This window comes from Ceratosolen solmsi, unplaced genomic scaffold, assembly GCF_000503995.2.
Source record: "Ceratosolen solmsi marchali unplaced genomic scaffold, CerSol_1.0 scaffold11, whole genome shotgun sequence".
NCBI lineage: Eukaryota > Metazoa > Arthropoda > Insecta > Hymenoptera > Agaonidae > Ceratosolen > Ceratosolen solmsi.
In genome coordinates, this window is record NW_011948416.1 from 13,693,724 (window position 1) to 13,719,803 (window position 26,080).

The 26,080-nt window shown below is 40.3% G+C and overlaps 2 protein-coding genes across 2 annotated transcripts; one reads left to right on the plus strand and one right to left on the minus strand.

The window, feature by feature from the left end:
* Positions 1-2,126: 2,126 nt before the first annotated feature.
* Positions 2,127-21,073, minus strand: LOC105359381 (chromatin modification-related protein eaf-1-like). The gene is made up of 6 exons (XM_011495980.1): positions 20,898-21,073; positions 17,584-17,735; positions 11,066-11,218; positions 9,814-10,359; positions 5,115-5,525; positions 2,127-3,471 (listed from the first exon to the last, which is right to left on the minus strand). Exons 1-6 carry the CDS (start codon positions 20,920-20,922, stop codon positions 3,055-3,057), a joined length of 1,704 nt encoding a protein of 567 aa, XP_011494282.1. The 5' UTR covers positions 20,923-21,073; the 3' UTR covers positions 2,127-3,054.
* Positions 21,074-21,770: 697 nt separating this feature from the next.
* On the plus strand, positions 21,771-24,220 carry LOC105359382 (uncharacterized). Its single transcript, XM_011495981.1, has 2 exons — positions 21,771-22,306; positions 23,311-24,220. Exons 1-2 carry the CDS (start codon positions 22,050-22,052, stop codon positions 23,564-23,566), a joined length of 513 nt encoding a protein of 170 aa, XP_011494283.1. The 5' UTR covers positions 21,771-22,049; the 3' UTR covers positions 23,567-24,220.
* Positions 24,221-26,080: the final 1,860 nt, after the last annotated feature.

Genomic DNA, 26,080 nt, shown 5'->3' on the forward strand with positions numbered 1-26,080 from the left:
ATAATTATACGTAAGGATGTATGTATGCCCATTGTTTATAAGAAATATTGAATATTTAGTTTATAAGGTATCATTACTATCTATCCACGTGATCGTTGAAAATTTATCCTAAATGCTGTATAAAAGAGGTTTACATTATCTCGTAATCTCATTCAATGATATGATTGTCTCGCCTTATCCGTTCGATATGAAATAGAAGAAAATTGGCAAAGCTGTTGGAAATTATGTGCCCTCTTAATCCCTTTTTCTGTTTCATTTTTATCTAGTCACCAGATTAATGCTATTTATAAACATAAGTACGGTCGGTACATAATTATAATGGCTAAATGAAATTACTTCAATCAATAGTCAATACACCGTTTTTTAAAAAGTTTGTTTACACGCCATAGTGAAGACAATTGCGTATGTTCGCGCTAAATGCAAGTTTCGAACAATAAGTATTTGTAAATATTTGGAATGCACTTTAAAATCTTTTTCTACGATGAAGATAGCGTAAATTTTTTATTAGAGAAGAAAAAGTAAGATAACGCGAGTGCGACGCGGAAGAAAATTGTGATGCAATTTACTAAATTTGCGAGTAAATTTTATTTAAAATGAGATTTGCATGTTTCGGGTACTTTTGCGCACGATGAGTGAAAATTGCTGAAGCAGTTGGGTGCATTAAAATTAAATAAATTTCAATTAATCGTTCGATTAATCGCTGTAGTAAGAGAATTTCGCTAAAGATTTTTTCGATGCAGTATTCGGTTTTATACGCGTGCGCAATTCGCCTATAAATATAGCATAAGAAAAAAGTGGATATACACTTGTTAAAAGTTAATAATGAAAAATGTAACGATGAAACTTGTATTATAATTCTTTCAGCACCTATAATAATCATTTTATTTCATGTGAAATTCTTAGAGCTGTTAGAGCCTACCTCCTTGACAAGGACGCAAGAAGTATACTTTTTACCTTGTAATTTTATATAGGCCTTTACGAGCTTCGATCTTATTAAATCAAAATTTGAGTTCGTCAAAAAAAAAAAAAAAAAAAAAAAAAAAAAAAAAAAAATAAAAAAATAAAAAGCCAGCCAGAAACAGAGTTTGCACCGCTGAAATGTTCGGTAGCAATGCAATTTAGTCAACCTCTGGATCACAAAGCATCGGCGAATCAATGATCATCGATACTTTTCCACGACTAGATACCATAATAATTGACAATCATTCACGATTAACTCGTATCTCAGGTCATGTTAATCTCAGCAGTGAAGAAAGAAAGGTGGAAAAACGTGAAACGTCAGTTTTAGAAGCAGTCAGCCTTCGTAAATGCCAATTCTCGGAGTCGCGGGATTTTCCATGACCGACCTAGTCGAGCGACCTAGCCTCGCCTCGCACACATGAATACGACGAGCTAACGCTACGTTTGGGGCGTCGCGTATATTCCGCGATTGGCCATCGTAGTCGTCGTAATCGTCGTCGTTGTCGTGGCCAATATATCCTGCGCGTAAAAGGACGTTACGGGCGTACTGGCACCTCGCTCCTCATCGCTCGCCGACTGACATAACATCGTAGAGCGACGGGAAAAACGAGGCCCAGTAATTTCATTAGTACGCGTACTTACTGCATATTTATAATATGCGGGTTTATTTGTAAGGAAAAGGTAAACCTCACCTTTCCAGTCAAGGACGTTCATGGGAGGGACGGGGGCTGGGAAAGGGAGTGGCCGGGCTCGCGCTACAGCTCGAAGATGAAAGTATTGGAAGCTTGCGATTCAGCCGTAATCTCGCGCTCGCGCGTGTAAACTTTCGTTCCGTTGCGTCATGACACTTCGCGCGCGCGGCCATTCGACCCGGAATCATTCTAATTTCGATCGAGCGAAAATCGCGATCGGCCGCGCTTTTGTAATACCCCGAGCCCGATACTCCGCGTCAGTTTCGATCACTGATCGACTGGACCGTGCGCGAGTCCCCTACCGCTGTATTCCACCTTGTTCGCATTTTAACGGCGCTCGACATTCCCACAGGTTAATCATGACGCCTACGACTATAAAGAGAGACAGAGAGTGAGTGAGTGAGAGTGAGAGAGAGAGAGGGAGAGAGAGAGAGAGTGAGTGAGTGAGTGAGTGAGAGAGTGAGACGCAGGCGCTTTGGAAAAATGCATTTATACATTTATTTAAACTTTCTAGTATGTACATACACGAGACGGGCCGTTCGACGCAGACGATAAGGCTGCATCGAAATTCGCGAGCCCTTGACTCGTACAAAAGGACGATCTCGATGTACTGATGCACACTGTGCCATTGTAATGCTGTTTGCTGTTGTTGTTGTTGACGTTGTCCGTTGCTGTTTTCATTTATTATTCATTTTTTTTTTTGCCTTTATTCGGGTTAATAAAGAAAGTTCAATTATGAATCTAATATTTACAAATTATAAAATTCAGGCGCTTTTACATAAATATACGTGTAAAAAGTGATAGAGAGTGGTAAAAAATTATATCGTGACTAAGTGAGCGTATTGCCGTGCGTGTTGAATTTCGTGTTTTTATCATTGGAATAATCGAGGCGAGAGAAAGGCCAAAGTCAATATAGACGCACATCTATTATAAATAAATGTATCAGTGGATCCAATTGTATTTAGTCGTATTACTTGGAGAGAATGTACGGACAATTTACAGAGGGGTGTTTCATTAAATATTGGCGCTCGTACAATTTTCACAGCTAATTAATTTTGATCTCGCCCCTGCTGTCCTGTATTATCACTCGACAATAACAATTTGGAGTGTCTAGGTAGCATTGGGTGAGTCGAGCGTGAGACGCGCGACCTTCTGGATAATACGTAGACATAGAATATGCCACCCTTGCGGGGAAAAACAATACACCAATGCTACGTAGAACGGACTCGCGCATTTTACAATTTTACAATAGCATTCGCAGGCGCTTAGACGGGACGCCCGCGTCCATCCGGGGGACGCCCCCGCGCGGCATACGTCTATATAAAATACTGTATATCGGGCATCTCTGCAGGAGAATAGGAAGGAGACAAAAGTACAGTCACGGGGCCCGAGGGTCGCGAGCTCAGGCGCCCGGCTGCTCAACGGGCACGAGGAGCGCGAGTTTATCGGCCTCGATCTGCTGTTGGTACTGCTGGTAGTGTGCCGAGGGCTCGACCTCCTCCAGGCCTTGATAGTCGCTCTGCCTGAGGAGGCTACGATGCTGGGCCTGAGGCTGCGATGGCGATGATCCTTGCTGGTGGGTCTTCCGATAGTATCCCGCATCAATGAGAAACGCGAGCTGCTGTTGTTGTTGTTGTTGTTGATGTTGCTGATGCTGTTGCTGCTGCTGCTGCTGTTGTTCCTCGGGTTTGAGGCCGCGCTGCAGGAGTTGCGGCTCCACTTCTTCGAGCAGCAAGTGCTTGATGTGTTGGGGCTTTTTCAGTCGCTTTTCTTGGGCGGCTTGCGCGCGGAGGGCCTCGGCAGCCTTCGGCAGATAGACCTGTAGGCGAGATAAGCAAACGCCACCTGTAAATTGAACTCGAATTCCTAGAAGAGTGGGCCTTACTCTATGCACTAACTGCTATATAATAAAGCCATAATAAGTGATATTATAGCTTTAATTTTTGCGAAATAACTTAACAACTTTTTTGCATTCCGTTTCCTGCAATTTGACAAACAAGCGGGAAATAGTAACATTTAGGCTCGGCAATTATTAATACTTGTACTCATACTAATACTATCGTGCGTATGACAATTTTATCATTCGCGTAATAATGCCATTTCGACTTTCTAATAAAATAACTGAATTGAATATGAGATTTTAATACTTTATGGCAATTTTATAGTTACGTATTTGAATTATCTATATTGGGCGTGCAATTGGCATTATCGTTTTCATTTGTGTATCGTGTTTCGGACAATAATATCGTAACGTATGATTCTTCCATGTTGATCATCATCAATAATTAGCCGCGCAATAAGTCTTTTCGTAAATATCTCCTCCCCCCTTCCCCTAACCCTTTTCGACTAACCACATCGCCCCCGTCCATCTCGATTTGCACGTAACGTAATAACGAGTATTGTCTGGAATTTCACGCGCCGAGTATCGAATATATTTGACTGCCGTCAAATACAAACCGTCACGATTGAAGTTTAAAGGAAAAGTGGCTTACTCGCGTTCCACTTATATACCGTCCAAGATTTTTCTAACTCAACTATTTTATAATATACTGTTTATAGAGACGCACGAACGCTTACTGACATTTTTATTGCTCACTTTGTTTTTACAAGTCTTTAAATTTAGCGTAACGGTTACTCGTTTTTGCTACGACACAAAATCCGATATTCTTAATTGTAATGATCGGCAATTCCAATGAAACGGCATTCTTGCACTTTTTTATAAAATGAACTTTAGAAGCGGCTGCCCACCAAAGCAGTTACTTTAAGAGCTTAGTCTCTGTTCGATATCCCATTAGCGTTTTCAATATTCATGCAAATAAATGACGCACGTGGCTTTGAGTTAGGAGCGAGCGAGAGATTCAGTTTTTACAGGATATCGGACAAACGAGCCGTAAAATTAAAAGCATTTACAGCAACAACGTCGGTCTCGAAGTCGCGCGTAAAAAACGACATTTCTCGGTATTTCAAGATAAGATTATATTAACCATCTAACCGACTTAAATAAATTCGACCGATCATTCGCTCAACTTATTACTTATCCCAGTCCCCGTACTCACAATCAAGGCTCCCGTGCCAAGATCGATGGATTATAATTCGCGCCATTAAAAGAATTGGTGACTGAGAATGAGAATTTGCTTTAGCGACGCGAAGTCCAATTAGCACTGCGCGGGGAGAGACGAGTTTCGAGGAGATTCGAAAGGGCTCGTCCGTCCAATTCGTCAAAGAAATTTCTAAGCGCGCGAGACCAAATTCCAAAGTTCTCCCGACTTCGACTTCAAACGGCTAATCTAAGTTTCTGCGTAATAACAAGCGTCGCCTATTCCCAGCAAGTAAGTTGTAAGGAGGATTAACGAAAGGCTCGCAGTCGTTCTTTCAAAAGTTCCGATGCTCTCGATTAAGCTCCGACGGTCATTTTCACTTGGGGTTCGGCCAGGAGGAGCTGGCCCGATCACTAGAACGTACCTCCGGTGCGGGTAGGGGCACCTTATTCGGTAGCAGATATTGAACGACAGGGGCGCTATTGGGATCGACTCGACGTGCCTCCGCCTGGGCCCGGGCTGCTTGCTTGGCCTCGGTCTGGGCCTTGGCGCGGGCCGCCTGGTGGGCCTTGTAGAGGGCGAGAGCCTGGGCATTGGCGATGGCCTGGGCTTGGGCTTGGGCGCGCTGCTGGTTCTTTTCGTAGTTGAGAGCATAATGGTGGGCCTCCTCCTGTGCGCGAAGATGCGCTCGCTGTTGGGCTTGGAGCTTCAGTATTGCGTCCGCGTGGGCCTTGTATTCGGCAGCTTCGTGGGCACGTCGCTGTTCGGCAACGAGAGCCGTCGCCTGAGCCTTTAGTCGTGCTTTGTAGGCGCTCTCCGGGTCCTTAGGCTGCACCTGTTGTATTTAACACACAACGACTTATGCCTTACATACTTGCATTTACGATGATGCATTGCCATGGGCCAGTGCAAGTGTATCGTTCAGGAGCGCAAAAGGCTTATTTTAATGTGTGATAGTTAATATTTGCTTGCATTTAATGCCTTTCATTCTCCTTGCGTAAGATTGCCTCCAAACGAATTCCAGACTTATAATTAGTATTAACAGCATTTTACACTTGTGATAGATAGGAACTTTAATACAATCTCTCGCGAAATATTATATATATTATTTAAATGGTGTTGATTCGCAATTTTTGCTTCTTTTTGCCACCTCGCATTTAAATTTCAATACTTTTGTATTATAATTTACGCCCTATAAACTTGTTCTCTGCCTACCCGCTGCTTCCCGTCCCATTCTGTCCCAAAGTACAGCGATAAATAATACGTTTTTATGTTAAAAATATCGGGAACATTCGAATTGAGAATTGTGCAGATTTGCAATGGAGCCCAAACCATTCAACGATAATTAAAAAATCACGTATACAGTAAATAAATTGATTAATCTAATTAAAAAAAAAAAAAAAAAAAAAAAAAAAAAAACATGAGCAATAGATAATTGAAACTGCACACATTATTTGTTTTTCAATATTAATTTCTAATAATTTCCTCAATTAATATAATTATCAAAATCATTGAATGTTACCTATTCTATACAATTGTACGGTACAATTCTATTGGTTAATTCGATATGGTGATATTGTCATTACTAGATCGGCTAATGCCCAGCAATCCATTTTTATATAATTCATTTTTTGTTCGAGTTAAAGTTATTATTCTATTCTTTTTACATATTTAATCAAAAAATTTAGCTCTTAATATCAAAGTAAACGATTATTCAATTCTTAAAAAGTAAGCGTTTAATTGCAGTGCGCGATCGGTTTGAATCGCTATTATTAGCTTTCTCCGCAAGTCGAAATTGCTTGAATTCTAAAGAATTCGTGAAAATAATACAAAAATTGCAAAAACTAATTAATCAAGAACATATGACATACCTCTGTCTTTTTCTTATTGTCGCTTATACTGATAATTGTGTCCGAGCGTTCGCTAAAAGCTGCCATATCCAAACGTATTAATTAAGAAAATTTGCGACTATTTTATAAATAAAAAGTGTCGTGAAGTATGTAGTTAACGTTTTTCTATAAGAAATTAGTCACATAAAATATGTAGCTTAATGATATTAATCACTTTGAAACAAGACACTTTATTAATGATATTTACATATTTTAATATTCAAAATACAATATTATTCAATGAATAATATCCAAGTTCGAAAAACATTTTTAACTATAGGGTGTGAAAATACATAAGCTTATAAAAATGCAATAAAAATAATTTTTTTTAAAAATAATCTATAATATAAAATAAGTCGAAATAATAAATTATCTTCTTGAATGCAACCGTCAATTAATATCATAATTTTCTATGTACGATATACATATCTGTAACGACATTCAAGTTCAATAATAAATCAATCAACTTCGTTGAAAATGTATTACGAAGATTATTAATTTTTACTTCCCTTCTTTTCTTTTGTTTTTTTTTTATTATTTTGTTTTTATCTATCATATTTTTATTTTTAATTAACTTTGGAAATAAATTCAATATATATTTTTTATTGGAGAATTGCCAAATCAGCGTGTATTACACATATATATATATATATATTCATACACGTATCATTCAATTCTCTATGGAAAAATAATTAGTAGATCGTTGGAGCGCAACGATCTACACATAAAAATAGTTTTTGATAATGTCATTTTAAGCGACTTAATCTAAACATTATATGTTTTTATCTGATACGAAAGTGTTAAATTCTGGTTGTAAAATGAAACTGTAGTATATATGATATTCAAAATTAAACGCGTTAAAAAAAATTCTTCTTTAGTTGCCATTACTGCCACATTGTTCATGTGGTTGACTTTTTCAGATTAACAAAATATGAGAGTAAAAATCTCGCGATCAATACATTTTTATCTTGGAGGTGCGCGAGATCCATTCAAAATATAAGTTAAGTACCAAGCACACTGATAAAGCTAAGTATTGCGCTCACTTTCTTACAAAATACCAACACTAATAAGAATAAAATACTAATGTTATTATTAATTTACGTTCGGTCAAATGCGGTTTTACGATCTGCGCTATTGACGTTGAGGTAAAAAATAATATCGGACATGCTCACCCAACAAAGTCCGTAAAGAATCATATTTCCTTCTATTTTATAATTTTATTAACGAGTGGTCAGTTATACTTGAACAGGCATAACTGTTTATTTTGCGTGCACGTCTTACCGCAATATGAGTTATGACAGTTGCACTTTAACATTTTGCTCGTGAACTTATTTAACGCGAGATATTATTTTTTATCTGACGAAGGAGACTACGTCTATCCCTGTAAGCCTCAATTATCTCTCCGACTCATTTGGACCCTTCGAGTTCGTTATATTTTATCGTGATAACAAATTTTCGTGATTAAATGTTTCGGAAATGAGTGTAAAATCAAAACAATAGATTCGTTATTAGGTTTAATCATTATAAAATTAGCTTGGCTCGTACGAGTTTAGTTCTTATTATTTTTCCAATTGTTCGCTACTCTATTATAAAAAGCATTAATTTATATTACCATTATTATTGAGAAATTCATCAAAGAGATTTTTCTTTGGCATGAAAGTCGGTATCTCTTAGACTGTAATCGTTTGTATTGTTTTTTCCGCTTTGGTATTTCATAGTCCGCATCCCACGGTAAAAGACTCTTGTATTTTTTTTTTTTAATAATAATAACGATCATTACATCGGAAATTCATTGTTTCAAACAGTAATAACACGATCAAAATACCTTATGCTTTAAAATCTATCCCCGTACCACTTTATAATTAAATTAATTAATATAATATTGATAATGTTAATCCACATTACTATAATATATCTAAAATTCGTGAAATTCGAAAAGGTAAATTTTTAATAAAGTCACGAGCAATATATTGCCTTTTTATATGTATATATTGTCTAGTTGAAGCACATTATGTAATAACATTAAGGAATTAATAATCATTGAAATGCACTGACGTACACAAAAGACGAGGATGATAAAGTCATTGGTTAATTAGTGGAACAAGTTGTGACGTATTCTGTACGAGAGCGATGAATTTTGAATAATGTTCCATGAAAAAAAAAAAAAAATGTGATCGCCGAGAAGATGCAGCCTTGCCGAAAAAGGTAATCGGTACTAGTGGCGTAAATCATAAATCGTTTTGCAACTTTCTATCGACTGCCCGTATGTATGTCCACGTAGACCATTATGAAGATTTAACAGCTACCAACTAATTCATTAGAGAAATATTTAAGAATAAAAACTTAAAGCAATAACGGCCAATCCAATCCGTCCTTTCCGATAAAATGTGCCTGTTCAAGAGTAACGATATTTCAAATAGTCTATTATTTTCTCATTTTTATTTTTAATAAAATATTTTTATCAATACTAAGTACAACGTACAATATACCAAAGAGTTACTAAAGATTTTTGAAAAAAAAACAAAAAACAAAAAAAAAAACGAACGCAATAGGCATAGTGTCAGCGTTCGCAGTAAAATTGCGAATAAAATAATTTTTCTCGGAATGATTATAATATTGAAATGTGTTTTTCACGAAACGACGTTTACAAAATCGGCTTAAATATAGCTCAAACACTCATGTATATAATTTGTATAAAAGTCATATCACGGAAACCTATAAAAAAATACCGTTTTCTTCGTATTTAAAAACGTTGAACCTACTATCGCTTAATTGTAGTTTAAGAATCTTTTTAAATTTCTTATGCTAAATTGTTGTCGACGTGGCAAAACAACCTGTTACATCATCTATTATATACATTATTACATACATTGTAATGATAAATTTCTTTTCACATTTTACTTCTCTGAATTGAAATATTTCATTATATATAGATGATGTTTTCTTCTTCAACGGAATACTTTTCGCACATTTTCCTAGAGAATAAAAAAATCCCACAAAATTTTACTAAAAGCGCGTCTCAGGCTAGAATGTAGCCTCTCCCCTTATCCCCACCCCGCGTCGCCACACGCTAAATTTGTTCGTAAATGTTGGAAATTAGCTGTCGATGGTGAGCATCGTCGAGGCGCACAAGGAGTCGCGCCTCGTTTAATTGGCCCCTTGAGTCTTATTTCTTCGTATGTATATGGGGGGGGGGGGCAAATAATGGAGAAACAGAAAATATAAAAGACTCACCTGCTCCTGTCGTCCAGCCTCGCTAACAGCCTCGCCCTGTCTGATCTGCTCGAGAGCGCTTTGCTGGCGGTGCTTCTCATTGGTAATGCGTATCTGCTCGAGAGCCGCGTCTTGATGCTTGTAATGGGAGGCCTGGGCGATCTTTTGGAAAGCGAGGGCCTGAGCCTCGGCCTGGGCCTGGGCGCGAACTATCGCCTCGGGGTTCTGCTGCTGCTGTTGGATTTGCTGCTCGTCCTCGTAGCCATACTGGATCGGCACCGACTGATGATAGCGGAATTGCTGGGGTTGGGCCTGGACCTGGGCCTGGGCCTGATGCTGGGGCTCAGGGGTTTGAGGCTGGGTCGCCGAGTGGTGTATGTGCGCGTGAGCCTGGGCCTGAGCCGGGGATTGATGATGGGCCTGAGGCGCGACTGCCGCCTGTTCCTCAATTGGGTAGTACAGCTGATGCTGATGCTGTTGCGGCTGATGTTGTTGATGCTGCTGTTGCTGCACGGGCCTTCGTGGCGACGTCTCCACGTGATACTGCTCGACCTCGAGCGGTATCTCCTGGACGCGAATGGATTTAATTTTTGGATAGTTAGGTTTGCGACGGTAGCGCGAGCTATGAGATGGCTGAATGTTTTTGAAATTCGGTGCTAAATGATCAATGGTGAATGTTGATGAGGCTGAATTTTGTGTGCCGCTGACCGATCGTTATTTTCAGCGAACGAACATACATAATCGCCTATTGTCTATGACTAATCAGCGACTCGTCGCGCATCGTTACGTAGAATAGAATCGGGATTGCGCGCGTAGTCGATAGCGAGGAACAAGCGCAGCAATATATTTGTGGCGCTATAGGGACGGTATGACGTGGAAAACTTTCAGCCGTGCGATAGAAAGCTCCGTGATTCGCGATTGGTCGCCGTTTTTCCCGTACCGTCATCTTTCTGGAATTTGGAGCAAAAGTCTCGTTGCTTTTCGCAAGGATGTATGGCATTTTTATTTGAATGGAAGTTTACCTAAGAGGAAAGTATACGCATACCGAGTAGAGGCGGGGGATTCGGTCGGCCGCGCATAGCGAGGAACCATTGCGTCAGGGCAATAACATCGGTATATAAATTGCACGGTTAATGAAAATCCATATTCCGTGGTAGAAAAGGAACGTCGTTAAAATGGACGGCTTATCGATAAATCGATGTGATATTGGCGATGCTGTTGGAGCACGTAAATTTAATGAGTAGCGAGCTCAGCTCTAAATGAGTAAATTTACCTGGAGATGCTTATGCGACAGGGGTTCTTGCTCGATGAATGCGCCGAGTTGCGCGCGTGCTGGCACGTGCTGCTGGTGTTGCTGCTGTTGTTGCTGGTGCTGCTGTTGAGCCTTGAGGTATTGCTGGAGAATACCAAGGTACTCGGAAGAGAGCTGTTGACGTGCACGAGTTCCATGAGTAGTATGCGATTTATTTACCTTATTCAAATTTTTGTTACGTGATGCAGCGTTTGGGTTAACGATCGGGCTAGAAAGTCCAAGTGTTGCCGCGTTTTGCAATATAGAAAAAGTACAGCATGGGAGAACTAGTGTGACCGGTTGGCTCGTGAGGAGCAGGCGCGAGCCATTTAAATAGGTGTAACGGAAGCTAGGGATGTACACTGACCTTCGGTTCTTGCGCTTTGTTAGGTAAGAAGCGACAGTTTTCTCTCCGTTGGGAAAGTTGAGAAAACCTTTCGCATACTTTGAAATAACTCACCGATAGGTACTCTTTTAAAAAAAAAAATAATAAAAAAAAAATATATATATATATATATATGAAAGAAAAATAATGTAAAGAAAAGAAATGAAAAGAAACGAAAAGAAAAGTTAAGACGGGTGTGCTTAGTACGTGAAACTGTTGAAACATACTCCGTGCAGTTGACGAAATAACATGGGAAAGCATATATTGTACATTAACTAACGGGTAGAGACAATAAAAAAAAAAAAAAAAAAAAAAAAAAAAAAAAAAAATCTTTATACGTGCGAATACACAAATTTGCGCCTCAATTCGCATCTACCCACGCAGGCTAAAAACCAACACACACGTTTAGGCATCTAAATTACATATTGTATATAAAGAAAATTGAGAAAATATTTCGTTGATTATTAATATTAAATGAGCCATCAAGCATTCTGTAATAAATGGTTCGTAATTATAATGCGAAATAATGATCTAAATTCTCTTCTCGATGTTGCTTAGTCTGCTTCCTTAGTCTATAAACGGTAGTCCAGATTATGATTACAGCCCGTTTATGCTAATCGATTGATCGCTCGCCTAGAGGATAATCGCAGTGACTTCATAATGCTTTGATTTATGCGCTGCTATTATTAAGTTATAATTTGATGGTTTGTTAGTAAAGAGTTAATGTAGAGCACGATAATAATGGGCTAATCGACGGATATTTTTGCATACTCTCTTGTTCTACTTCTTGTCCTTCGGTCGTTTTATGTCGCTGCTTGGACGTGCGCGGCGCGAAACCGAGTACGCGGACGAAATGCAGGCTTCTTCGAGAAAATGCGCTCTTAGGCCCCCCTTAGGCGCAATGGAACGAAAGCTTTAAAAGTGAAATTAAGAGAAATAGCGCGAGCGAGAGAGGTTAGAAGGAATGTATGGCAAAGTGCGCTCGGCTCGTTTAAACTTGAGCAATAGAAAAAGGGGCGAGCGCCGGTGGAGACGGAGGACAGAATCGGTGACCGGCAAATGTGGAGCGCGCGCTCCGCGCCTTAGACTTAGCAGATCCCGCGGTTCGCATCGTTAAAGGCAATACATCGGTGGCCGACGCGTAATTACGTAAATAAACAGCGTCTCCGGCGCACGGATTAGCGCAGCCCCCAATCCCGGTGAGCCGATGTTCGTTAATTCCTGGCGTCTTAGCTACCCGGAGGTAAAGGCCGTGGGAAAGTGGTAAAAAAAAAATGAAAAAAAAAAGAAAAAAAAAAGGAGGCGAATCCAAAGGGAGAGACAAGCGCGAAAGTTTTAGCGCGGACGTTGATGGGTAAACGGGGGAAAATGAAGAAGAAAAAAAAGAATGAGGAGGGAGGGTGGGTGGTGGTTGAGGGGAAACAGGAGTGTGGAGAGAGAGAGAGAGAGAGAGAGAGAGAGAGAGAGAGAGATTTTAAAGGCTGGCGGAAGGGAGTCCCACTCGCGCAACGGAGATTGTGTGCGCGAGTCTCGGTCCGGTGCTCAGAGCGCGATGCGAGGCCGATCGCCGCGAAATCGCGAAAGCGAGTGAGCGAGAGAGAAAGAGAGAGAGAGAGAGAGAGAGAGAGAGAGAGAGAGAGAGGATAGCGCTCGTTTTACCGGTCAGAATGCGCTTTGGCGGCTTACGCAATCGCTGCTAGTCGACGATGCGGGCAGGAGATACCGTAGGGATTGGTGGAGGGAGGAGGAACGAGAGAGTGAGGGAGGGTGCCGGAGAAGGAGAAGATGAACGGGGTAAGGTGGTGGGAGAGGTGAGGTGGCGGCAGCGTCATCCTCGGAGGCTATAGCCGAAATTAGAAGTACGGAGTAGCAATTGACGGCAGGACTTATGTAAGGGAGTTGCGAGCGATAGGACAATGCGGAATAGCGAGCGGCGCAACCTCGGGACTCATTGATTTCTCTCTCCTTTTCTCCGCATCTTGTGTCCGCCGCTACTGCTCTCGTTTCATACGGCGAGCGCGCGCTTAGATAATGCGTTTCGTTTTGTAAACGAAGCATGAAATTCTTCTCGCGGCGCTCCACGCATCTAACCTTTTCCGATAGATGAAAGGCCACTCGCTTTTTCTTATAATTTATTCGGTCCGATCGCCGTTGCGGCGCCGCGCGTCTCATTCAATTTCACCGGTACTCCACCATTTGCGGTGCGCGCGCGCACTCTCCACGAATCGCCGCATTTAAATTGAATTTCTTTATATTGATAAGCAGAATGAAATTGAGTAATCAATGTCGCTGCACGAGCCCCAGTAATGACAATTTTAAATAACTTTTTACTCTAAATTAATTACTTTTTATTTAATTAGTACACGAGATGGGCTTTAATTCTCGATTTCTTTTTTATCGCACCTTCGATCTTATTTTCTCTTTTTACTCGCGCTTTACTTTCATGGTGCGCTCAAAGGGGCGGGGGTGGGGGACGGGGAAGAGGAAATATGACGATTAGGACTTTCTGTCGAGCGACGATGTCACAATGTTCACCAATGAGGCAATGGCTCAATTAAATTAAATTCCAATAAACATTGCTTTTATAACGACGCAATTGCTCGAATTCTTTACACCTTTGCGGAATGATATGTGCATGCATTGTAGAAAAAAAAAAAAAAAAAAAAGAGAAAAAAAAACTAAACTTCCAATAGGCAAAGTAGCTTGATTCAAGATTAATGCTAACCTTCTAAAAGTTTATTATTTTCTTATGAAACTGCGGCTAAGGAAAATCGACAACTTTTTTTATTGTGAAATATGTTCGCTGAAAATGAATCTACATTACTAGATTAACTCCTAGAATTAGTAATATAGATGGAAAGTTCCACGGCGTATTTATTTATTTTATTGGATACGCGAGCTTTTGTAATTTATGTAAATGGCATTATACAAATGAATGACAATAAACGATTTTTTAATTTCTAAAGGATAGTTCGAAACAGCGCAATCTAGTTGATTGAATTAATTTATTATAATACAAGCATTGACTTATGAACGCGTACGAAGCTTTTTTTCTTCTTTTGATTGTCGTTGTCGTCGTTGTTGTTGTTTTTTGTTTATTTTTTTCCTTTACGTTTTGTTACGCTTTTATGGATGAGATATTTTCTTTTTAAACGAGAAAAATTCAATAGAATCCTTACATTAAGTTCTATAACATTATTTTATAACGTTAAACGTTATAAAGAGCTTCAACATCTAACAGTGTTAATTATTTATTTATTTCGATAATAAAATTGCTAATTTTCCTATCTTCGTTGCACGAATGAAAGTGACAATAATATAAAATGGCGCATACGTATAAAACAAAAGACTCGCGACTTTCTTTCGAGAGGACTTTCTTAGTAGAAATTCAAAGCTATTACCAATCCAGAAAATTTCGAAATACGCTTGTTAACGTTATTTATACTTTTAACAAAAATCTTCCCTCTAACAGTCGGTTACAACTTTTCACTCTGACAGATCGTTGCATAATAACAGTTTAATATCATGCATTGTCATCGTGAACGTATGACGTAACAATAAGACTGTTTCACTCGATTATTAATAAAGCTGTTAATTAATTAAGGACTCATTATTTATACGTCTATACGGATTAGGATATTTTACATTCGTCGTGCACGAAAGTAAATAATTGTTACATAGTAATAATAATTAGGGCCGATAGCCGTCTTAACGAGTGTTATTATTATTATTATTATCATTATCATTATCATTATCATTATCATTATCATTATCATTATCATTATCATTATCATTATCATTATCATTATCATTATCATTATCATTATCATTATCATTATCATTATCATTATCATTATCATTATCATTATCATTATCATTATCATTATCATTATCATTATCATTATCATTATCATTATCATTATCATTATCATTATCATTATCATTATCATTATCATTATCATTATCATTATCATTATCATTATCATTATCATTATCATTATCATTATCATTATCATTATCATTATCATTATCATTATCATTATCATTATCATTATCATTATCATTATCATTATCATTATCATTATCATTATCATTATCATTATCATTATCATTATCATTATCATTATCATTATCATTATCATTATCATTATCATTATCATTATCATTATCATTATCATTATCATTATCATTATCATTATCATTATCATTATCATTATCATTATCATTATCATTATCATTATCATTATCATTATCATTATCATTATCATTATCATTATCATTATCATTATCATTATCATTATCATTATCATTATCATTATCATTATCATTATCATTATCATTATCATTATCATTATCATTATCATTATCATTATCATTATCATTATCATTATCATTATCATTATCATTATCATTATCATTATCATTATCATTATCATTATCATTATCATTATCATTATCATTATCATTATCATTATCATTATCATTATCATTATCATTATCATTATCATTATCATTATCATTATCATTATCATTATCATTATCATTATCATTATCATTATCATTATCATTATCATTATCATTATCATTATCATTATCATTATCATAATCATTATCATTATCATTATTATTATTATTATACGGAGTAATTCGTCGTTGCTATTAATCTTAAGAGAAATGTTATCTATTCAATGACGAAGAATCTTTAATCTTTCAATAATTAGTCATTAGTATTATAATGGAATAATCATCAAAGGATTCTAAATCAAGAATGCGTATCGATTATGAAAGCTGAATAAGATTCATGAATTGTAGAATAATTCGACCGTCTCATGGTCTGGGAAAGTTAAGTAAAATACCAACGACGCTAATGGAACAGCATGGGAATGTAAACTAGCGAGTATAAAGAATGGAGCAGGTAGTCGGACGCGTTAAATAAAATTATTATATCATTAATTGTATATGCGAAAATTTGAAACGCGCAACTTGCATAATCACTCCACGAGAGATTTAAGCCTAATGCATAAGACGCACGATCGCTTACGTGTCTTCGGATTGGGTTACAGATGAGTGTAACACTGTAACATAGAATCCGTAATTTGGTCCGTTGATTGCTACTCCGATTCTTTGTTAATATCTTGCCAAAGCCGGATGTGATAAAATAGCTTGCGTGAGAAATTAGTTGTGGCTCGATTTAATGCATGTGGAATCAATTAAACGTGAGTTTAGAAAGGAATAAAGTCCAAAGTCTTGTAATTATTCAGATATCAAAGATATTCGCGTTGCAGCGGGCCTGAAATCTGATATCCAAGGGTAAGGCAAGTGAGATAAAGGCGGCCTTTTTTCCTGCTCGAGATAACAGTAACGGTAGGAGCAACAGTAATAGCGACAACGACAGCGACGTCAACAATAAAACAAAAAACAAAAAAAAAACAAAAAACAAAAGACAAAAAGAAAAAAACAAAAAAAAAAGACAAAAAAAAACAAAAAGAAAAACGAAGAAAAAGCGATAAAGAAAGAGAAAAGAAAATGGAATTCCGTGCAGATTTAATAAGTAGCTTTTTGGCGCTAGTAGTGCGCCGACGGTATGCGCGACCTTTCGAAAGCGACTACGGCCAATTGTAGTTTGTCAAGCGCGTAAGTTTCCACTTTCGAATTGAATTAAAAGGACCTTTAAACAAATGTCTATGCCGCTTGTCCGATAACCCAGCGATAAGAATAATCATCGTACCGGCGTTTTGTAAGTGCCAGTATAATGGGCATGATCGGTGCTGGGAGAAACACGAACATCGAGTGTCCTCACCAGGTGTCCGCCCATAAGACAGTCGGGGGTAATTTTTCGTCAGCGTACGCCGCGAGGCGCATGACGCAAGCGTATCACCCGAGATAATAACACTATATAGGCATTGTTGAGTAATTTTCTGATTCGCTCGGATAAGAGAGCGCAGCGAGAGTCTAGGTGTACTCGGAGCCGAAGGTTCGTTTTGTCGATAAGGTAAAAGTACAAGAGGAGGTCTTGGTGCTTTCTCGGCATGGACCGGTTAACCTTGGCTGCGTTCGCGAGGGGCTCGGTCATCCGGGACTAGCGTCACCGGCGCACCGGACTCATTGGACTCACCTCCTGCGCGTCGTCGACGTGGCGCACGATGAACTGGCCCCTCGGGGTCGCCGCCCCGTAAACGCCACTGGCCGATATTGGCGACCTTTTGCTCAGTGCCTCGGGCTCCTCTTCGTCCTTGGCTGCGGCGCATGCAGCCACCGCCAGCAGACCTGAAAATATTGGCAAGGTCGTTAAACTCGGGCCCGCTCCCACGACGGTCCGCGTGGGAACAGGGCCCGGTCTGTTCCCGCACGTGCGGCGGATACGCGATCCCACTTTCCCCGCGCTCCTATGCAACTTTCCCGCCAAGTTGTCCGCCCTCCAGCGGTTGCGCACTCGAGGCTCCTCGTCCCCGTCGCTCGCCGCGGCTTTCTCACGCGCGCACCCCTCGACCTCGTCGTCGTCGGGCCGATCGGGGCCACAGATTTCCCGACCGAGGCGTTACGTTGTGACGCCTCGTGCTTTCTCCCCCTTTATCTGTCTCTCTCTCTCTCTCTCTCTCTCTCTCTCTCTCTCTCTCTTTCTCTCTCTCGCGTAGCCCTCCTCTCAACCCCTTCCCGTACCATCCCAATGAACCCATTCATTCCCCATTGACGTCCATTACCGTGGAATCTTCTCTAATTTTTTTTCCGCCCTTTTTTTCATGCGTCCACTTGAATTGACAGCTCGAATGATCAAAGTTTCGCCAGCCACAATGCCAGAGACACAATATGAATTGGGAGGCTGAATTTTTTATCGGAAAACTCGCACGACACCTTACGTTTCTCCGTAGCTTACGAAACGCGCCGGGTAAATGGCTCCCCAACGGAATGGGGAAGAGCGCACGGTGCGATGGGGAGAGGGGAGAAGATTAAGATTGAGATTGAGATTGAGATTGAGATTGAGATTGAGATTGAGATTGAGATTGAGATTGAGACTGAGACTGAGACTGAGACTGAGACTGAGACTGAGAGAGAGAGAGAGAGAGAGAGAGAGAGTGAAAAGCCGCCTAGGATTTTTTAACTGCACAATGGCAGATCAGACGATGTAAGAACAGGTTGCAAGGTTATTGGAAAATCATGGATAGCGTCACGCTAGCCTTATTAACGATCTGTTAACGGCCGTTATTATAATGGTAAAGTGCGCTTATCCAGCATTCGGCAGGTTTTTTATCGTCCACGTCCAGCCGTCAACTCGCGCGTTGCATAATTTTCATACGATGATGCTTTTATTATTTATGAGGACGCATCCTTTTCGAACGGTAGCAGCAATTCTCGTCGTCGCCGTTATTATGTATAATGCGAAAGCCGTCGAGGCCAAAAATTAGTGCGGAAATTTCGCATAATAACATTATCTTTATAAGCAGGAAGTACATTGGCTGTTCCGATCGGCCGACAGCCAAGCCTATACTTGTTACTCTATGCTCGGACTTATCCGCTTAGAGATAAATACAATTAATAAGCGGACATTGGTAAACAACTTTCAAGAAAAGGTGGACGTTTTTTCCTTACTTTATTTTTATCGTTAGGTTTGGCTGAAATTTCGTAGTAGAAACTGTATTAGCCGTCTCGCTATATAATGGCTAATTAAAAATGTTGGCTCGTGGCCAACGGACGGTTCGATTAAAATTATTATTTATCGATTTCACATCCTTATTTTATATATTTTATCGGTGCTTAGAGTACGCGCGGCTATGTGGCTGGCTATGCGGCTCCCAATTTTCTCGATTTTTATGGAAAAAGTTAAAGAACCGAGAGAGTCGTAAATGACGGATACCCACCTCGGCGCCCCTTCCATTTAACATTTTCCCATTTTTCTACAAGGCGACAAATTATTACACAAGTTCATTAACGCACGTCATTATATATATGGCGTCGAAACGTAACGTAACGTGTGCGGAATTAGCGAGCCTTAGCCTACTCTTTTCTTTTCTTTCTTTTTCTCGTTTTCCTTTATAACATTCTAATCTTTTCCGGTATTTAACAGCATTTGGACTGCTGCGTTCCTGTAGTGAATAACATTATTGATTTACGGCTGCTCTGACCCGGAAGCATTATTATTCGCGTAATTATTCTCTAAACATTATGTATCATTACGCTCATAACGCGACTTTCAGCGTCCAATATCCCGTAAAGAAATAATTGATTTATTATGTGTTAATTTATTCATTGTTTTATTTGAATTACGCTAATTGTTAATACTACAATTTTCGTAATTATGCGTCACGTTTCCCTTCAAGTTGCGTGGGCAGAGAAAAATACGCTCTCATAAAAGCCGCTTTAATGCATAATTGAAAAATAGCACGTACATATATTTAAATCGTTATAAATTTACGCTTACTATACATATTATAGGTGAATAATTAACTTTTACGATACGTAAAATACCGTATTGTTGCTTAAAATGTCGTATTAACAATGAGATTTGAAAGTCTTGGTGAGGCTTGCTGTCGCTCGGCAAAAACGAAAAAAAAATTTATTAATGATATACTTATGGTAATTAACGACGTGCGATTATCAGCGTTAAATGCATATTATGTATGAAATTATGTAACGTGGAGTCACGTGACATTTTTCAGTGTGAATTTAGGAACTATTAAATGAGTCTTACGTCAAATTAAAAGCCGTGCGAGTGAGAATTTACCGCGGGAAAGAGATTATCGATTTAGCGCAACCGTAAGATTAACAGTGTATTCATTAGCTGGGGTGGGGTGGGGGGGGGCGGATTCGACTGCGACTAGGCAGTGCAAAGAAAATAATTTTACGGTACATAAGAAAGTATGCAAAGTGTAATTAAGAAAGATATATAGAGATAGACATATATATATATATAGGGGGGGGGGGGGAAGAAGGAGAAGAGAGAAAGAGAGACAAAGAGACAAAGAGACAAAGAGAGAGAGAGAGAGAGAGAGAGAGAGAGAATGAGCGAGATTGGGCGATGGGGTGAGGAGGGAGGCTAAAGTTCTTTGTCCATTTTTAAATACCGCGGAGTAGTATTAGTTGAAAAGTGCCTTAGCGAGAAAAAGAGGGTGGATAAGTGGCGTGAAACACGAGTTAACAAAGTGTGAAATTATAAATGAGACGCTTTGACGTGTGTAAAAAAGGTTGCGGTGTTCCTTGAGCCGCGTTCTTGGAGACTCGTCGGCGCCAAAGACCGAGTGGCCTCGACGTAACCGTCGGTTTCACCGACCGAGAAGCGACTCTTCGCTTCGTCGAAGAAATGCACACGGAAATTAGAAATCGTCGGGCGCCGATTACGAGCCGCGCGCACACGATCCCATCAAAGCGTTACGCGATCGCCGCTCGCGCATCATTTCCGCGAGCGTTAGAAAGGCGCGGGCTGCGCGCACTCACCTGCAATGACGAGCTCCCGCCACATGGTGTTTTTGTGTGTACGTGCGTGTATTTGCGCGTACGCTCGTGAGAGGTCGGATTCGTTGCGGATTCGGATCTAGCGTGCGTGGCTCTGCTAAGGCTGCGTTGTCGGCAAAAGGCGGCGAGGCCTCGTGAGCGAGTGTCTTTGGGGAAAGGGCCGCGCGTCGCTTTATAGAGACGGCTCCCCGGCCGCGCTCCTGGCTGCGCGCTGGTAGCCGCCGACGGGGAAAGGCTCCGCCGAGGATGGCGAGCGGGTGGCCGGACGGGCGAGCTCCCTCCTCGCCACCCCACAGTGGCCCACCATTGTCCTCGGATTCGTCGCGGACCTCCTTGCGCAAGCCACTTTCTCCCCGCGCGGAAGCTTCCCTCTCCCCCGATTGCCCTCACCAAGGGCAAAAAGCCATGCCGTGTCGAATCTCGCGCGGTTGCCCCCGGAGGTCGGATGGACGGTATTTTTGAATGGTGGCGGCGATCACGGGGGCGCGCGTGGGGGTAACGGCGCAGCAGCGCCATCGTCGCCGGCAGACGACTGTTCTCCCTCCCTCCCGCCCACCCTCGTTCGCTCGTTCACTCTCTCTCGGTCTCTCGCTCCCTCTCTCGTCACACTGTCTCTCTCGCTTTCTCTCACTCATTGTCCGTTCGTATGTACGTCGGTAGATCATCGGCCCGTTCATGTCGTTGGACTGGTTTACCGATCGCCGACGAGGTCGACAGCGACATCAGTCACTAAGCTATTTCGAGTAAATGACGATGCGACGACGACGACGACGACGACGACAACGGATACGAGAATAACAAGGGGCTTTTGCTCGATGAGGATGCGCAGGCGCGCGTCATTCGCCCATGAAGAGCGTCGCCAGTCGTGGAGGAGCTTCGAACGTGTACGAGCGCCGGGTCCGACGCTCCGACGATCGATTTCGTGACCCCGGCTACAGCGACGCGCTCTCCTTTTTCCACCCACGCTCCGTAACGGAAGGATTGCGCAACGAGGTCTCTACCCTCGGTCGTCGAATTGCGCGGAGGCCGGTGCCGCGGCTCTACTCCTCCCGTCACTCCTCGTCGCCAACGCCTTATCGACAACTCGGCCGGATCGCGAGTCCGTGACGCTTGGCGGGAAATTCAAATCTGGGGATGAAGGCCGCCGCAACGGGCTCGTCCGGCGGCTCGACCACGAGGACGACGCTCGGCTGTATCGGCAAGTGCACCAGCGGCCTGACCGTCGAGCAGCTCGATTTCTTAACGGATCATGTTCAGCGGACACTCGGGCACGCACAGGGCCGGAAGATGCTCGCTGAGTACCTGAGCCAGGGCAAGCGGGACACGGACCTGCGTTGCCTCGAGCTCTACGAGAAATGCGCCGCTTACATCGATAAGGAACGGCGCTATCGGTGGGTATCGCTGTTATTCATTGCTCATACGAGTCACACAAGCGGATAAGCGTTTATTTTGCTTTTCGCAAGACTCGCTGCTGGCAAGCTGCCGCCTCATATTTACAATCGAAACAGGATTCTGTTGATATCGCGCCCAATGCCCAATGACTCACCCTACCGTCATTATCAATTCAGTACTAGAATTTTTTTTCACCTCGGTACCATTCACTTTGCTCCAAATTCATTGCGCTGAATAATCAATAGGATATGGTGATCGATTCACATATCAGACGGGGTGTGACATAATCCTTTGGTGTTTTAGAATCGCGCGTGTCCCATCGTCGCATAACTCGCCTCGAGTCGTTCGACTTTTCAAGTCGCTGCATTATTTTCCACTATCGGCCTGTACCGAAATTTCCGTAATTACGAAATTACGGTATTACGAAACGACGATTTAAGTTAACAGCGCGCATAATCGGCCTCTTAATCTCTCCAGCCGCGACAAGGTCGCACGGGGCTGATATCTTGGGCGCGGAAATTTTTACAATTTAATTTTTCCTCGCGCGCCTTTGCGATACGTAGCTCGCTCGAGCCACGGCAATCCGCAATCCGCAACGCTTTACCGCCTATAATACGTCATTTTCGCGTTTACGCATAATCATACGTTTCGGTATGTCCAATAGAAAAATCCTCCCAACGCACCATCGCGTTCGCTTACTCTTTTTGAAAACGACGTGGGAGTGATATGGAAATGCGCGAAAAAGAAGGAGATAGAGCGAGAGGTCTGGCAAATTTATTGCTGCACTCTTGTAAAAGCGAGTAGGGTGAGTGAGTTTGTTTGCAAGTCAGCGGCAAGAGTGAGCAAGAGAGAGAGAGAGAGAGAGAGAGAGAGAGAGAGAGAGAGAGAGGGAGAGAGAGGGAGAGAGAGAGAGAATGAAATTTTTTACGCGGTCGGTGCAATTTACGTGGACGCGTGGGTAACGAAAGCTGCGCTTCACAACGATTTTGCCTTGTTATTGCAGGCTGAGCACTAAGGAGCCGAGGGTCGAGCCTCTCGAGAACGACGTCAACTTGGCCCTGAGCGCGGCCGAGGAGCTCGACGACGTTCCGGAAATCAATCTCGATCTTCTCGAGAAGTACACCGACGCCCTGGCAAATCGCTCGAGTGACTCCATGATCGACGTCCTCGAGGAGACAAAGTATTGCCTAATGAATCATCTACGGCAGGCGCACAAGGGATTTCGCGCCTATGTTATGCAGCCATGTCCGAAATCCTAGCCCCTACCGTTCGTTCCTCTTATTTCTTTTTCTTTTTTTACTTCGTTTTTTATCATCCACTTCCAGCTTCGCGCTACGGCGTACGGGCGCGTGAGTTTTTGTTCCCTTTACCCGCGTGAATGTGTCCTCGTTCGTAAATTACGGCGTTACATTGAATTTTTCTTGCGAGTCTCAATTGCTTTGTATCGAAAGCTACCGCTAGTCAACGCATACCCGATGGAATTTCTCTCTAATTCGTCGAGCTTATTTGTGTACTTAATATATTGCGCCAAGTTCTCCTCCTCCGTATCATTTATAAAATGCGATTTAGTAAGCCAATGCTCACAATCGGTGTGTGATAATATTTATTTAATTGTAATATGGTGTAACGCAATTGTACTATATTAAGTGCCAGTCACACTTTTTATTTAACTATGTTAAGCAACACGCGGTGCCTGAAAGCGATATTAATTCATTTTATCCAAAGTTTAAAATATGATACTTAGGATAGGATTACACTCAACGTGCACCCCATTCAGCATTATTTGTAATTAATTTGTAAGTGATTTGCAATTTTTCAAGAATTCGAGCCGGAAACATAAGCGATACGTTGAAATGTTCAATTAAATATAAGCACAATATAATATCGTATCTTACATTATTATTGCATTTAATATTATTTTTTAATTGATATTTAAGCCGATAATTTGCCTGATAGATATATCTTTATTTTATATTTATGTATTTATTTATTTATTATTGCCACTGACAGCGCACGCTCAGAGAAATTTTTATGTTTTATAATAAAGAGCCAAAGTAAAAGGTTTGTGTAATTTTGAAATAACTTTCATTAATTGTTGCCATATGATAATTATCGTTTTATATTCTGAAATGTCATTGTAAAATGATAAGAGCATTCGAATAATGTTGTTTTGTATATAACGGATTATTGTGAATGCTGTTAACGGAGGGGTGTCTACGAGTGTGCCACACTTCATCACATTGTATCGACTGAACTCAAATGTACCAGAAATATTTAATTATAATAAAAGCATTTTATGCAATATTTAATTATAATTCTTATAATATTCGCAGATACTTTCCTAATGTGCCAATCGTTAATACGCCAGAACATTGAATAAATTAAAATTTTTTTTCAATCATAATGATTGAAAAAATTAACCTCGCGATGGTAGGAGCATGAATTTTATTTCAGTTATTCTTGCTGTTAAAATTAACTGTAAGTAAAACTTGAATGTTCACTTGGATAAATAATTACATATACATAGATCAACGACCGTAAATTCAAACAATTATTTATGTAAATTTTTCATAATTAAATATTACTTCGGAAAGGATTAATGGGTCGATTTCCCCTTGTAAAAAGAAGCTTCGTACGGAACAATTCATTTGATCGATAAATTATTTAAAGAGATTACGTAATTTTAGAAATCAATTGAACTCACATTCAAAGTAATTATGACATTATATGACGTTATATTATTTGTGAGAGTTGATTATCTTTTTTCCCTAAATTTATCTCTCGTGAGATAAAAGGGATAGATAGTTATCTAGATATATCGATAGATAGATAGATAGATAGATAGATAGATAGATAGATAGATAGAGTGAGAGAGATAGAGATAGAGAGAGAGAGAGAGAGAGAGAGAGAATTTGATGACGATAATTTTTAAACTTCCTTGTTAATTACAACCAAGTAATATTATAGTTTATATTATAATTTCATTGTTGCATTATAATAACAATTAAGTAATGACAATTGAAACGAGTACTTTCAAATCGTGATGAATAAAAATTCTTTTTTCATCGCTCTACTTCAATAAAGTCTATCGTCATATGGTTTATTACACTATCAGCCTTTCTCAGATATCAGCACGGAGACCTGTTTGAACTTTTAGCTAGTCTAGTCTGACCTAGTCATGGTCGGATCTGATTAAACGGAATCGTTTTGAACTCTGCAAGAACAAATTTTTTTTTTTATTACACGTGTTAGTTCATTGGGGCTCGAGCACGTCTTGTCATACCCCAGTTATATGTTTTATAGCGGGAAAATTTCGATATATAAATAATCACATTGGTATGAAGGGCCGCTATAACATATGATCTCTAATTCGTCTTGGACGATAATTTATATCTCGCGTTTTACACTCACGCTGTGATATCATTTTTTTTTCTTTTTCTTTTTTTCTCTTTTTAATAGCTTTAATAACTTGAATATATAGGTAGATTATTACCAATACCTAGCGTGCCAACACTTAAGCTTCTCAATTTGTACATTTATACAACAGTAAACGCTTTTTGCGATATCCTGCTTTCTGCCGTTTATACTTTTCATATCTCTTCCCTTATCCTTCTCTCTAGGGTGTTCGCTTCGTTTCGCTAATTCAATATTATTTCTGTCAAGGTTAATATGCATTTTTGATTTGACCTTAATCATTGTGAGTATATTCATTGTTATTTATTTAATAATGCGTTATTAGTTTTTATCGATCTTTTAATTAATATGAATTCTCG

Coding starts and splice junctions, on each gene's coding strand:
- LOC105359381 (XM_011495980.1), bottom strand. CDS start 20,922: ATGTGGCGGGAGCTCGTCATTGCAG. Junction 10,360..11,065: donor TGTCGCATAAGCATCTCCAG/GTAAATTTACTC, acceptor ATTCGCGTCCAG/GAGATACCGCTCGAGGTCGA. Junction 3,472..5,114: donor TGCCCCTACCCGCACCGGAG/GTACGTTCTAGT, acceptor TCTCGCCTACAG/GTCTATCTGCCGAAGGCTGC.
- LOC105359382 (XM_011495981.1), top strand. CDS start 22,050: ATGAAGGCCGCCGCAACGGGCTCGTCCGGCGGCTCGACCACGAGGACG. Junction 22,307..23,310: donor GATAAGGAACGGCGCTATCG/GTGGGTATCGCT, acceptor TTGTTATTGCAG/GCTGAGCACTAAGGAGCCGA.